This window comes from Limulus polyphemus, unplaced genomic scaffold, assembly GCF_000517525.1.
Source record: "Limulus polyphemus unplaced genomic scaffold, Limulus_polyphemus-2.1.2 Scaffold2131, whole genome shotgun sequence".
Lineage (NCBI taxonomy): Eukaryota > Metazoa > Arthropoda > Merostomata > Xiphosura > Limulidae > Limulus > Limulus polyphemus.
The window spans coordinates 65687-81259 of NW_013667741.1; the positions used below are offsets into that span (position 1 = coordinate 65687).

General features: G+C 33.4%; 1 protein-coding gene across 1 annotated transcript in view; it reads left to right on the top strand.

The window, feature by feature from the left end:
• Positions 1-12130, top strand: part of LOC106466037 (cadherin-86C-like) — a 69635-nt gene extending 57505 nt beyond the window's left edge. The window contains exons 19-22 of the mRNA XM_022393998.1: positions 3973-4015; positions 4982-5124; positions 10140-10262; positions 10633-12130. Of these exons, the coding sequence (XP_022249706.1) occupies positions 3973-4015; positions 4982-5124; positions 10140-10262; positions 10633-12028 (1705 nt within the window). The 3' untranslated portion in view covers positions 12029-12130. The remainder of the gene's footprint in view (positions 1-3972; positions 4016-4981; positions 5125-10139; positions 10263-10632) is intronic.
• The last annotated feature ends 3443 nt before the right edge of the window (positions 12131-15573 follow it).

The following is a 15573-nucleotide window of genomic DNA, read 5'->3' on the forward strand; positions in this document are numbered from 1 at the left end:
GTTTCCTAAAAATTTACCAATAACACCTTTAAAGGCAATCCATGCTTCATTTTCAACTTTCCTCATTGTCCTTTCGAACTGTTCATCCGAAGTCAATTTCCCAATCTAAAGCCTTTACAAATTGCTTCATTAAGCTCAGTTTTATGTGAAATAGAGATAATAGGACGTTCAAGGTTTTTTTGATCCTGGTATCAGGCTGACTCTTAGTGGCCATCGCTTCTTTGTACAACAAATTTACCAGAAACGTAACAGAATATGTTTGGGTCATTTACACAACCTTTTATTGCCATAGCGACGAATAAATAATATTGAAAAGAAAAAAATAATGTCATAGAGCACACATAAACAAATACTATCCAGAAATGATAGGTCATGCGGCCTGTTAACCGTTTATATACTATATATATTAGCGGTGTGTTTCTTGTGGGTTTAGAATGATCGATAAGACTCTCACGTCTGATTGGTCTAGAGAAATCTATAGTCAGTGGTTGTCAACATTTTAAGCATAACAAAATGTGACCCGAATTCAATAAAAATGATTCACTTATGTAAAAGTACATATCACGTTTTGTGAATATTCTGTACGTGATGGAGAAAAATAGATATCATTTTCGGATCCAGCGAACAGGAATTACTGTAAAACCATCGCAGGCCTCCAGCGTACAGGAATTACTGTAGAACCATCGCAGGCCTGTGATATTGTAATCATATCAAGCAGCTATATCATATTTGAATTTATAAACATAACACTTAAAATTATTTGGCTTGAAATGGTAGAAATAAAAAACAAAACGGAAGAAATGCCCGGGATAGCTTTGTAATTGTTTTATTTTACTTGATTGGGCTAGTGACGTAGATCATATAACATTCACTTTACAATCGGTAAACAGTTGTCTTGCAATATACATACATATAATTTAAAAAGTTCAGTAAAGTTTCTCATTAAGAAGGAAAACGTTAAAAAATACTTCGAAACCTACGATAAAAAATAAATTGAAGACCAGGCCATGAAAACGGGGAATAAAAACAAAATGAATAACGATAGAATGCAAGCTATAACATGGAATATCGGTTTGCCCATAATGAAAAAAGGCTTGCCTTTCAGAACCGCTTGGGGTTATAAAGTGTCATATTTTTGTCTTTAATTGATTTTTGGATTTACATGTTTTTCCTAACATCATGAATAAAACGTATCGTGGTTTTTAGAGGTACGTGTTTGCAGAAGTAGGACATAGTGAAGTAGAGATTCACTAAATGTCTGATTTGGTTTTCTTTTTGGCAATTAGTACTTAATAATAATAATACTTTCATCTATGGTTCACCGTTACGGGGCCTGAATAAGTAAATGGCACACCAGCTTTCTAATTGGTTTATGTTCTACGTCGTACCAGGAGCTGGAATCGATTATGGGTTTTCTTGTTAGAAAGCTGGTGTGCCATTTACTTATTCAGGCCCTTAACCCTTTTGGAATAGTTAGTGGAAAGGGGAGTATATAGCTTTTGCAGGCTTCTATCCTCGGTTAACTGTGTGTATTATCAGTTAGTTGAATGTAGAGAGCTTCTTTTATCGTTCCTCATATGTGGTTATTCCATTATTTTATCATATCATCATATGATATTCTTCTCTGTCATGATAGGCTGTTGCAGTCAGATCGGTATTCCAAAGTTTTATGTCTATTATACTCCCAAATGCCTACTTTTATGATATTTTTACCCTCCATTGGATGTTTAGATGGTTTATCGGACACTAACTGCGATTGTATTGGGTTGTGACTTCTGAATATTGTTCTGTCTTTATACTGTTTATGTGTTTCCAGAGGGACCTTTAACCTATGTAAATATGGCAGTGTCTTTGTAATTTTTTCCTGCTTATTCGTGGTGTTTATCTTTTATATAATTTATCAGGTAAATATGGTATTCATTATCAGTATTGTTGTATTGAAGTAATTTTCTTCATTGTTCTTGGCATTTTCATAGCTACAAAAATGCTACATTTTGCCTAGTGATGGGCTAAGCTTTCTTATTGTTGATAATAGTTATGTTCATATTGAAAGTAAGTTGCATAGAAGCAGAATGTTAGCGTTATTATCATGGAGGTTAATTAGGCTCATTTCTTGAGACGTCTATCATCTTCAAACTGTTGGTGGAGTATCTGCTGGTAATTAGTGAATAGTTTGGACACATCGAAACTCGTAACTGTAGAGATTGAGGTTAGCGTTGTTGCTTTTATGATGTTTTACCTTTCATTGATGATATTATATCTATCTACAAGGCTTGATGAATCTCTACAGTTATCTGTGGGATGGAGGTGGCCTTATCTGTGAATCTTAGGTAGGTCGGTTTGGTTTGATTTGAATTTCACGCAAAGCTACACAAGAGCTGTTTGTGCTAGCCGTCCCTAATTTAGCAATGAAAGACTAGCAGAACGGCAGCTAGTCATCACCAGCCACCGCCAACTCTTGGGTTACTCTTTTACCAACGAATAGTGGGATTAACTATCACTTATAACGCTCTGGGTTGAAGTGGCTAGCATGTTGGTGGTATGGAGATTCAAAATCAAGCCCTCTTAGGTAGACCATAGATATGTGGGGTGGTGCCGTGTTATAATGTTTATTGTTGGTTTCCGTTCGAAATTGGTTAATATTTATCACTGTGTTGTGTTAGACTTGACCTTCTTCTGGTGGTCAGCTTCAATGAGATTGAGGCGTGATAGTTTATTCATCTTTGTCTGCTAGTATAATTGTTATAATGGTGTTTTTCTATAGATTCCTGAAGTTTTCCTGTTAGATTGGCATTTAGTGGGTTTACGTTTCTATATTGCTAACTTTACTTTGATTCTGGATTTTTCTTCTAGTATACTGTAAACTGTGTATGTTATGGATGTAGCTATAGCTAACATGGGTTTTGTTATTTTTAAGGAAATTTAGTACAGTTTCTTTATGTGAAGTTACATCAGTGTCTTTGTTGATACGAAGTTTGAATGGCTGTGTTATGTCGTCAGTGTCAATCTGCGTCTCGTATGTAGTGAAACAGTGACATTTGATCCTGTTTCAGAATATAGCTCTAGTAAGTTTGTCTTTTATATATAATATGACCTTTATGTATTACACTGTGCTGTCGTTGTTTGTAAATGGAGAAAAATCGTTATTTGTATCAACTAATTAACAGTTAAGTCGTTCTATATCCATAAATTCCTACAGTTTCTGGGACGATATCGGCTTATTGAGTACATATGTTAAGGTTACGGCGATTGGATATCAATTGTTGCCATGGTTAGCATCTAATCTTTACGTTTCGGCTGCTAGCTAATCTGCTGCCATCTTATGGAGGGAAGGGAAGGCACATTAAAGACTGTAATTCAATTGTAATTGTATTAATACTGTCTAATACTAATAACAGGTAGAAAGGTTGAAAAAATATTCACTATCGAAATGTTTAACCAACAGTATTACACTCTTCCTCCACCCTACATGGAAAACAAACAACATTCTGGTGAAACGCGATCTATTTAATAGATGTATTTAATTATGTGTTATCATTCAACTGTATTGGAGAGTAGTACTGTTCTGTTATACTATATTCATGTTTCGTATTATATTGCTAAACGTTGAACTGTACTGAAAGGTATTGTATTCTTTACCCACAACTTGCTGCGGATGATGGATGTGTACATGAAGTTCGCCCTTTACAATTACTTTTACATGATTATCTGTTGTTTATGATATCGGTGTTTTGTTAAATAACGGGGTATCCCAACGTAGTTTTTGGGTGCTACTACAGCAGTTATTTTTAGCTTTCTTTTATAAATACAAAATTTACTTTTGTAGTTTTTACATCTGATACAATTTTTAATCTTATATAAAGCGCGAATTTGTTAAAAACTAATATATATAAGATAAATAGACAGGTTGATTCTTTTATTACTTTGAGAAACAGTTGTAGCTGAAAACTCACATTTATTTGTACTTACCAGTAACATATATGGCCGTCAATATTCACAAGAAGAAGAAACAAAGGTAAGATTGCTTATATTTCATTTGATTATTTCATTGAATTTATATCGACGCCTCTTGAAGCCGCTAACAAAGCCCAAGTAAAACGTTAGCTATTTAATATGTTATGCTAGAAGATTAAATCTGATAGAAAAAAAAAACATATCCTGCTTCACTGATACCTCTGAAAAACGACAAACTCTCTGGGGTTAATGGTTAGATTCTTAAAGACCCAGCGGATGATGAAGACTTAAAACCGTCTTAATGAAAACTCGTTAATTACAAACCACACACACAGTAGTACAGTTTTTAAGCTGTAAATAACATGCGTTTTAAACTTAAGCTGATTGTCTGTTTCCATGACCCACAATAAAACTGTACATGTAGCGTAGTTAGAAGCAAATATTTCATAGAAATGGAATTCGCTATCGGGATAAAATTTCAAAGCATAAAAGTGACTCAAGGTTCATGTATGTGCATGGTATTTCCTATTAATAAACTTATTAACAAATGAGCAGCGCTATTTCTTGATTTTTAATTAGGACGTAAATCATACCTATTTTAATATTGTATTCCTGATTTTTTAATTAGGACGTAAATCATAACTGTTTTAATATTGTATTCCTGATTTTAGATAGGACGTAAATCATAGCTGTTTTAATATTGTGTACCTGATTTTTAGATAGGACGTAAATCGTAGCTGTTTTAATACTGTGTGCCTGATTTTTAATTAGGACATAAATCATAGCTGTTTTAATATTTTGTACATGATTTTTAGTTAGGACGTAAATCATAACTGTTTTAATATTGTATTCCTGATTTTTAGGTAAGACGTAAATCATAGCTGTTTTAATATTGTGTGCTTGATTTTTAGGTAGGACGTAAACCATAGCTGTTTTAATATTGTATTCCTGATTTTTAGGTAGGACGTAAATCATAGCTGTTTTAATATTGTATGTCTTTCTGTTTTTTGTGTTGTTTTTTTTTCAGGAGAAGGTGGTAAAAAAGAAAGATTACGACATTATCTTCTGGCTGTTAATCGCTTTGGTGATCTTGATCTTGTTAATATTGTTAATCCTATTGATTTGTTGTTGTTGCTGGCGGTGGTGTTGTGTTTGCAGTAAAGGCGTTTGGTGAGTGGTATCTTTGGTAGTGTATTTTCTTTTTCTCCCTTTACTTTTCCTTCCTTTTAAGAGTTATTAAAACAGATAAATGATTAAATGGAGTAATTTTGTCTAGGAAACCACAAAGAACTTACTCTGGATGCGATATTTTTCTTTCTATAATAGAGAAGAACAGGTATTTCGAAAATTTAATTAATCCAGAGTAAGATAAATGATTAAATGGAGTAATTTTGTCTAGGAAACCACAAAGAATTTTCGAAATACCTGTTCTTCTCTATTATAGAAAGAAAAATATCGCATCCAGAGTAAGTTTCCTGCAAGATGATTGAAACAAGTAGCATTTTTTTCCGGAACGGGGGTGGGGCTAAAAGTTCCCGCCGGTCTTTTTCCCTATCAGAGTGAACATACTTAACCAAATTGCATGAAACTTGACAGAAACATTTTGAACTAGCATATAGTTTCTGGGTGAAAGAAACACAACATCTCTTGTGTTTCAGACTTTTATCTTAGAATCTAGAAATAAAAAAAAAAACTAGATCATCCCTTGTGTGTCAAAGTTCTCATTTAGAATATAGAAATAACCAATACTATATCAATCCTTGTGTGTGTGAGATTTCTCTCTTGGAATTAAGAAATAAATTAAAGTATACCATCCTTTGTGTTTCAGAGTTCCTTTGTGAAATCTAGAAATAAAGAAAACTATTCCATCCCTTTTGTTTCTTTGTTTTCACTTGGAATTTAGAAATAAACAAACAGTGTCATCTCTTGTGTTTCACAGTCCTCACTTGGAATCTAGAGATAAACAAAACTATGCAATCCCTTGTGTTTGAGAGTTCTCTCTTCTAACTTAGATATAAAGAAAACTAGGACATCTCTTGTGTATGAAAGTTCTCTCTTGTAATAAAGAAATAAATAAAATTATACCATCCTTTGTGTTTCAGAGTTCTATCTTAGAATCTAGAAATAAACAAAACTATGTCATCTCTTGTGTTTCAGCGTTTTCTCTTTGAACTTGAAAATAAACAAAACAAGGACATCCTTTGTGTTTGAGAGTTTTCTCTTGGAATCTACAAATACACAAAACTATGTCATCCCTTGTGTTTGAGAGTTCTCTCTTGGAACTTAGATATAAAGAAAATTAGGACATCTCTTATGTATGTGAGTTCTCTCTTGGAATTGAGAAATAAATAAAATTATACCATTCTTTGTGTGTCAGAATTCTCTCTTAGAATCTAGAAATAAACAACACTATATCAAACCTTGTGTTTCAGAGTTTTCTCTTGGAATTTAGAAATAAACAAAACTATACTATCCGTTGTGTTTCAGAGTTCCTTTGTGAAATCTAGAAATAAAGAAATCCATGACATCCCTTGTGTTTGAGAGTTCTATCTTGAAATTTAGAAATAAACAGATTTAGGTCATCCTTGGTGTATGAGAGTTTTCTCTTTAAATCTATAAGTAAAACATTTTGTAATCCCTTTGTATGAGTCTTTATGTCTTGGAATCTAGAAAAAACTAGGTCATCTCTTGTGTTTCAGAGTTCTCAGTTGGAACTTAGAAATAAAGAAAACTATGTCATCCCTTCTGTTTGAGAGTTCTCTCTTGGAACTTAGATACAAAGAAAACTAGGACATCCCTTGTGTTTGAAAGTTCTTTCTCTTGGAATCTACAAATAAACAAACTATGTCAGCTCTTGTGTTTGAAAGTTCTCTCTCTTGGAACTTAGATATAAACAAAACAATGTCATCCCTCTGGTTTCAAAGTTCTCTCTTGCAATCTAGAGATAAACAAACCTATACCATCTTTTGTGTTTCAGAGTACTCTCTTGGAATCTGAAAATAAACCAACTATGTCACCCCTTATGTTTGAAACTTCTTTCGTAGAACTTAGATATCAACAAAAAAATGTCATGCCTTGTGTTTCAGAGTTTTTGCTTGGAGTCTAGACATAAGCAAAACTATGTCATCCCTTCCGTTTCAGAGTTCTGTCATGGAATCTAGAAATAAACAAACTGTGTCATCTCTTTTGTTTCAGAGTTCTCTCTTGGAATCTAGAAGTAAACAACTTTGTCATCCCTTGTGTTTCAGAGTTCTTTCTGGCAATCTAGAAAAAAACAAACTGTGTCATCCCTTGTGTTTGAAAATTCTCTCATTGAATATAAAAATAAACAAATTGTGTCACTCTTGTGTTTGAAAATTCTCTCTTGAAATATAGAAAAAAAAGAAAAAAATTTTCATCCCTTGTATTTCAGAGTTCTCTCTTTGAATCTATAAAAAAACTGTCATATCTTGTGTTTCAGAGTTCACTCTTGGAGTCTAGAGATAAAACAAACTTTGTCATCCCTGATGTTTCAGAGTTCTCTCTTGGAATCTAGAAATAAACAAAACTAAGTAATCCCTTGTATTTGAGAGTTCTCTCTTGGAATCTGGAAATAAACAAAAGTAGTCCATCTCTTGTGTTTGAGAGTCCTCTCTTGTAATTTAGAAATATTGAAAACTATGTCATCCCTTGAGTTTCAGAGATCATTCTTGGAATCTATAAATAAAGTATGTATGTCATCCCTTGTGTTTCAGAGTTCAACGTTGGAGTCTAGTGATAAACATAACAATGTCATACCTCACATTTCAGAGTTCTTTCTTGGAGTCTAGAGGTAAACAAAACTATGCCATCCTTTGTGTTTCAGAGTTCTCTCTTGGAACTTCGATATAAACAGAACAGTGTCATCTTTTATGTTTCAGTGTTCTCTCTTGGAATCTAGAAATAACACAACTGTGTCATCCCTTTTGTTTGAGAGTTCTCTCTCTTGGAATCTACAAATAAACAACACTATATCAACCTTTGTGTTTGAAAGTTTTCTCTCAGAATCTAGAAATAAAAAACAAAATTTCATCCCTTGTTTTCAAGAGTTCTTTCTTCGAACTTAAAAATAAACAAAACTATACCATCCATTTTGTTTCAGAGTTTCTTTGTGAAATCTAGAAATAAACAAAATTATGTCATCCCTTGTGTTTGACAGTTCTCTCTTGAAATCTAGAAATAAGCAAACTACATCCCATGTGTTTGAGAGTTCTCTCTTGGAGCTTAGATATAAACAAAACAGTGTCATCCCTTATGTTTCAGCATTGTCTCTTGTAATCTAGAAATAAATACAACTGTGTCATCTCTTTTGTTTCAGAGTTCTCTCTCTTGGAATCTAGAAATAAACAAAACTATGTCATCTCTTGTGTTTCAGAGTTCTCTCTCTTGGAATCTACAAATACACGAAACTATGTCATCCCTTGTGTTTGGGGGTTCTTTCTTGGAACTTAGAAATATAGAAAACTTTGTCATATTTTGTGTTTAAGAATTCTCTCTTTGAATCTAGAAATAAAGAAAAACTATGTCATCTCTTGTGTTTGAGGGTTCTCTCTTTGAACTTAGAAATAAAGAAAACTTTGTCATCCTTTGTGTTTGAGAATTCTCTCTTTGAATCCGGAAATAAACAAAACTGTACCATCCCTTGTGATTCAGAGTTCGTTTGTGAAGTCTAGAAATAAACAAAACTATCTGATTCCTTGTGTTTAGAGTTATCTCTTGGAATTTAGAAATAAAAAACACCCTATAAACCATTGTGTTTGAGAGTTCTGTATTAGAATTTAGAAATAAACAAATCTAGGTCATCCTTGGTGTTTCAGACTTCCTTTGTGAAACTAAAAATAAAGAAAACTATGCCATCCCTTGTGTTTGAGAGTTTTTCTGTTGGAATCTAGAAATATACAAAACGATGTCATCCTTGTGTTTTAGAGTTCTCTCTTGAAATATAAAAGTAAAATCTTTGTCATCCCTTGTGTTTGAGAGTTTTTCTTTTGGAATCTAGAAATAAAAAAATAGGTCATCTCGTTTGTTTGAGAGTTCTCTATTTTAATCTACAAATTATACAAAACTAGTCATCCTTTGTGTTTAAGAGTTCTCTCTTGGAACTTAGAAATAAACAAAATTATATCTTCCATTGTTTTTCAGAGTTTCTTTGTGAAATCTAGAAAACTATGCCATCCCTTGTGTTTCGAAGTTCCTTTGTGAAATATAGAAATAAAAACAGTTGTAAGAGAACAACTCAACAATTGTGCCAGATTTATTTATCGACAATCTGTGTAACTGTTTTACTTACATTTATGTAATGGTACTTCTTTATTATTGCACAATGTAACATTGGTACTCCCATCATGTAATGGTACTTCTTTATTATTGTACAATGTAACATTGGTACCCCCCCTTATAAAATGGTATTCCTTCATTATTGTGCAATGTGACATGGATTTTACATCCAACCCCTCCAAGGTCAAAAGCAGTTTTAAGTTTACCAGTTACTTCAAAAAAAACAAACAAGTCCAATTTTTGAAACTTGTTTATATTTCCAGAAACCAAGAACTTTAGCATATATTGGAGAAACGTTTCTGAAATATTTTAATATAGAAACTTTACATGTTTGTTTTAACCTTTAGAAAACATTCTCAGAATGAACGTTAAAGTTATAACAAAATAGTTTGTAATGATTTTATTGATTAGATGTGATGACATATTTCAACATCAGTAGGAAATGAATAAATGTTTCACCCAATTGATACCTCTATCTTCCTTTTCAGATAGTTTTAGATTTCAAGTATTTTTGGTATATTGTTTATAGAGTACTGTACTAGTTACTTTACATTGATGTGATAAATAGGTTTCAAATAACTTTTTCATATATTTAATTAATTAGTAGCTTATAATTAATATAAAAGTTCTCCTCAATTGATTTTGAACTGCCTTAATAGATAGTTATTATCAGTATTTAAGATTTTATAAATCATAGTATAATTTTTAAATGCTTCAGACGTATTATCTTAAATTTTGATGAACTATTTTTAGATAGGACTTGAAACAGTAATTTGTTTAACATACAACAATGTTCACGATGAAGTTGTCTAAATTAAGCAGACGCTGTTGCTGATGTAGTACTTTCATCTTAAAGTTCTAACAAAACATTGTGAATCTTCTTTCCTTAGTTGTTGTACAGAGGACGAAGAAAATAAGCAACGACCATATTCGTCTGGTAGAGTACAACCCGCAGAACGGGCAGTGATAATTAGAGAAATCGGCTCAAAGGAAGCAAGTTGGAAGGAAAGAGAGTAAGTAGCATACACGTTATAAATTATTGCGACGAAAATTCATAGTTATGTAAGTTAATACTTCGTGATTGCCTGTTATTCCAGCGGCAATAAAATTATTTTAATAGTCTTTAATATTACTTCAGATATTTTGCACACAATAGCGCAATGGCTTGACATAGTAGACTTCAAACAGTCACATTTAAATGACTTATAATTCCTGTATTTTACATTTGAAACGAAATGTTTAATTTTATCCAAGTTGAGAAATTTTAAGAATGTGGATATTTTCTACTTGTATAACTGAATAGAGTGTATTTTGGATTTTTAAATATTGTTCTTATGAATAGTCTTTAAAACGATAGATATAATGGTATATTTGTACACCTAGGAAAGAAACTTTCGAGAAGAATGGGATGAAGAAGGATAACGTACACGTGGGGTCTTGGAAGGAAGTAGATAATGAAAACAAAACCAATAAAGAAATGAATAACATAAATTCTGAATTATCTCAGTTTTCTAAACACGAGACAAATACTGAGAACGAAGTAAGCGTAACTGAAACTCAATCTTTTCAGATCAAAAACAACGAAAATGATTCTGAGGTCTCGACACTTTCTTCTAAACAAACTGATGAACAACAACATGCATACAAAGAAACCGAACAAAACACTGAAATACGGTCTAAAGACAAACATGGTTCGATTCAATATTCAAACACCTTTAACCAGAATCAGAATACCCATCCTCGGCGAGACTCCCTCGTTCCTGTCGGACAAGATAATGTCAGCCAACAGCTCAGTTTCTCCCGCTACCATAACACAGGAAGCGCTTACCCAAACAAGAGAAACATAACATCTGGTCAGTCTGTCCTCAGGGGAAACTTGACCTTACCTGAAAACAAAACCCCAATTATCAGTCAAGTCCTGCAAGAGAAAATCAACACGGTGGAATATGAAGAATACTGGGAACAAAAATATGGAAAAAAACAAGAAGATGAAATTCAAAATGTAAAACCTGATATGAAATCGACCCAAGCAGAAAGTCACGAGCATGTAACCGTTTCACCAAATGAAGACCAGAAAGAAGATGTAATTTCTTCCCTACCAGAAGGAGAGAGGCACAAAACGGACAACGGTGGATCTTCTTCAGAAAACGTAGGAACTCAAAATAATAAAGAACGTGTTATTATTAACGAGCCCAACACTGACAGTCGTAATGATAAAAATGAAAATATAATGAACAACGATCCTTCTAGTCAGTTTGAAAATGGAAATTCACAGTGTTCAGAACATCCGGAGAGTTTACACAACGAACAGTCATCTCACGAAAACGACAGTTCTGTCCACGAAACACAAGTAATACCGAAAACCTACATTAGTAGCAAAACTACAACTGGGAATGATTCAACTTCTTCAAACGACCAATCTAGTGATTCTGTACTTCCTGAAGCCTCGACCTCAGCAGCTAACAGCAGAGATTCTACCAACGCAAAGAGGAAATCCACAACATCCAATGGTCAAAAAACTACAGATGATAATAAAGCTGAAGAGGCTAAGAAGGAGAAATCTGAGGAAATTTCATCACTAGCCAGTCAAACAGATAATGATTCTAAGTCAAATCGGTCTTCAGCAGGTGGCGCTGAACGTCACATAAAGACCTATTCACCAGTCAAAAGTGATGTTCAAATAGTCGATAAACCTTTAAAAGTGAAGAAGGTTCCTCGCTATATGGAATGGTATAGCAAGGAAAAAGATGAAAGTTCGGTCAAGAAAAAATCTAATTAAGATTTTACTTTAAACCACTAAGCGACATTCGGATTCACAAAGTTTTACAAAAACGTATCTCTGTGAAGCACTTTAATTATTATTTTTTTGTCTTGTATTATAATATCGATGGAATAAATACTATTAAAACATAAAGTCACGTTAATTATATAGTTTTTAAAACATTTTATTAATAACGATGTATAGGTGTGTTATAAGTAGCGGTGGGTCAGCGGTAAGTTTCCAAACTCACTATGCTAAAATCCGTGGTTCGATTCTTTGCGATGGACAGAGCGCGGATAGTCCGTTGTGTTGATAGATTTGTGCTAAAATAAACACCAAATCTTTAAATACTTTCATGTGAGGAATGTCTTCCTCGTCTCAGTTATAAACCACTGTAAACCTTAATTTGTGGAAAATATATTGTTTTTTGTCAAGATTTTTTATTCATTCCCATAATCGATTTTCTTATTATCCAGTTTTTACATCCACCTTATGAATACATGCTGGGAAATTTAAAATATACGCCCCCGGTGACTCAGCGGTAAGCCTGAAATATACGCCCTCGGTGACTCAGCGGTAAGCCTGAAATATACGCCCCACGGTGACTCGCGGTAAGCCTGAAATATACGCCCTCGGTGACTCAGCGGTAAGCCTGAAATATACGCCCCACGGTGACTCGCGGTAAGCCTAAAATATACGCCCCACGGTGACTCGGCGGTAAGCCTGAAATATACGCCCCCGGTGACTCGGCGGTAAGCCTGAAATATACGCCCCTCGGTGACTCAGCGGTAAGCCTGAAATATACGCCCCCCGGTGACTCAGCGGTAAGCCTAAAATATACGCTCCCCGGTGACTCGGCGGTAAGCCTCAAAGCTTATAACTAAAAATTTGGTTCCGATGTCCGCGGTGGGCAGGTTATAGTATGCCCATTATGTACCTTTGTGCTTAACAAGAAACAAAAACAAATATCCATAAAATTCGGTTGGGGAAATAATAAAAAAATAAGCATTTTACTGCTTTTCAAATATGGCCTTTGTTTCTTAATATTTGTAACTTGTACATGTTTCAAAACCTTAAGTTTTTCAAATATACAGAAAAAACATGTTGTGGCATTTATTATTTTCTCCAATTCCAACCACTTTCTTCAATAAATCCTTACAACAACTTGAATCACTATAACGGACGTATTCGATTGTCTAAAAACATTATTTATATTGAATGACGAGCTTTTTCTAACCCATAATATAGTTAAGATTTTAACTGCATTCAATAAATCCTTACAACAACTTGTATCTCAATAACGGACGTATTCAATTGTCTAAAAACATTATTTATATTGAATGACGAGCTTTTTCTAACCCATAATATAGTTAAGATTTTAACTGCATAGATTTTGTGCATCTACTCTTCTATACATATGCTGACGTAGATAGAACGTCATTGTACATATAATACAGAATACACGAATTAACTCATCAAGATCATTTTAGTCCTCATATTCACATTTAATCGTCAAATACACAAAATAAGTAGTAGTCTTCATGTCATCAAAACAGTATGGGAACCAACTCGACAAGATAAGTAGCAGTCGTCAAGTTCAACAATCCAATATGGAAAACAACTCGACAAGATAAGTAGTAGTCGTCAAATTCAACAATCCAATATGGAAAACAACTCGACAAGATAAGTAGTAGTCGTCATGTCAACAATCCAATATGGAAACCAACTCGACAAGATAAGTAGTAGTCGTCAAGTTCAACAATCCAATATGGAAAACAACTCGACAAGATAAGTAGTAGTCGTCATGTCAACAATCCAATATGGAAACCAACTCGACAAGATAAGTAGTAGTCGTCAAGATCAACAATCCAATATGGAAAACAACTCAACAAGATAAGTAGTAGTCGTCATGTCATCAAAACAGTATGGTAACCACCTCGACAAGATAAGTAGTAGTCGTCATGTCATCAAAACAGTATGGTAACCACCTCGACAAGATAAGTAGCAGTCGTCAAGTTCAACAATCCAATATGGAAACCAACTCGACAAGATAAGTTGTGGTCGTTAAGTTCAACAATTCAATATGGAAACCATCTCGACAAGATAAGTAGTAGTCATAATGTCATCAAAACAGTATGGAAAATCAACTCGACAAGATAAGTAGTAGTCGTCATGTCATCAAACTGTATGGTAACCTCCTCGACAAGATAAGTGGTAGTTTTCTTGTCATCAAAACAGTATGGGAACCAACTCGACAAGATGAGTTTTAGTTTTAAATCAACTACGAATTCAGATAATTGTGAGAAATGTAAACATTTAAGTAACAAAAATCTGAAATTTTGCTTTATTATATTTTTAAGATCCACGGTAAGCGCTGTTTTATTTCAATGAATTGTCGAAACATAAGTGTTTAAGATTAATTAAAATATATAATATTTTGTTTTGATCCAGGTTTTCATGACACGTTATTATGACATGCTTGTGTTAGATAATAATGAAAAATATTAAACTCTGATGAGCCACATATACATCACTTTGTGTTATTTACACCCTATGAATTACACAAGCCTGCGATGGTTTTATTGTCTTCAAGTTTTTACATGTTATAAAGTAATTCCTGTACGCTGACTCCGAAAATCGTATCCATTTTTATCCATCACGTACAGATTTTTCACCAAACGTCATAACACAATACATAAAAGAAAGACCGCAACACGTAGTTTGAGATTGCAAGACATAGAATTCACAAACAAAATCAGGGTGAATGAGAATGCATATTCGTTTGACATATATGTTATTCCATTTTCTTCAGTTTGTTTGTATGTTTGTTAACAAACATAATAATCAAAAATGTTCATTGTGGTAAACAAAATAATAATTTGATCTAAGTAAGAATTTTTTTCTTCCTCCTGATTTGTAAAAAAATCTTTACGTGATAGAAAAAAGGAATATTATTTTCGAAATCTTCGTAACTGAATTATGAAAAATCCGTTATCAAAACCAAAACAACTTTTATGAAGTTTGAATTTGCAGGACTTGTGTTATCAACTCACCCAGTATTCTAAATGTTTTTATTTTATTATTAATAGTGTCTTCTAGCATAGAAAATGTTATTGCTTCGTAGTAGGTGTTTGGATAATTGTGATTATACTGATTCCCAGATTGCCCCTAAAGAAGAAAGGTCCACCTATTGAATTCACTCGGGTTATAGGGTTCTGATTATACTGGGTGTATTAGTCCAAAAATAAAATGTCATGAAGGTAATGGCTCTGAAGCTGTCCATAATGACATAGATGAAGTCAATAAATTACTTAAATGTGTAGATGGTATGGGTGTTGTTGCTGTGAAGAGGAGGCTGCCGATTTAAAAAAGGATTTAGATAATTTAGTGAGTTGGGCAAATAAATGGTTTTAATTATAATAATTGCAAGATAATGCATGTGGGTTATCATATTTTGAATTATAAGTATAATTTGGATGGGAATAACCTTAATAGTGTTATGAAGGAAAGGGATCTTGGTGTAATAGTCGATCAGTCTCTAAAGCCGTCCAAGCAGTGTGCTA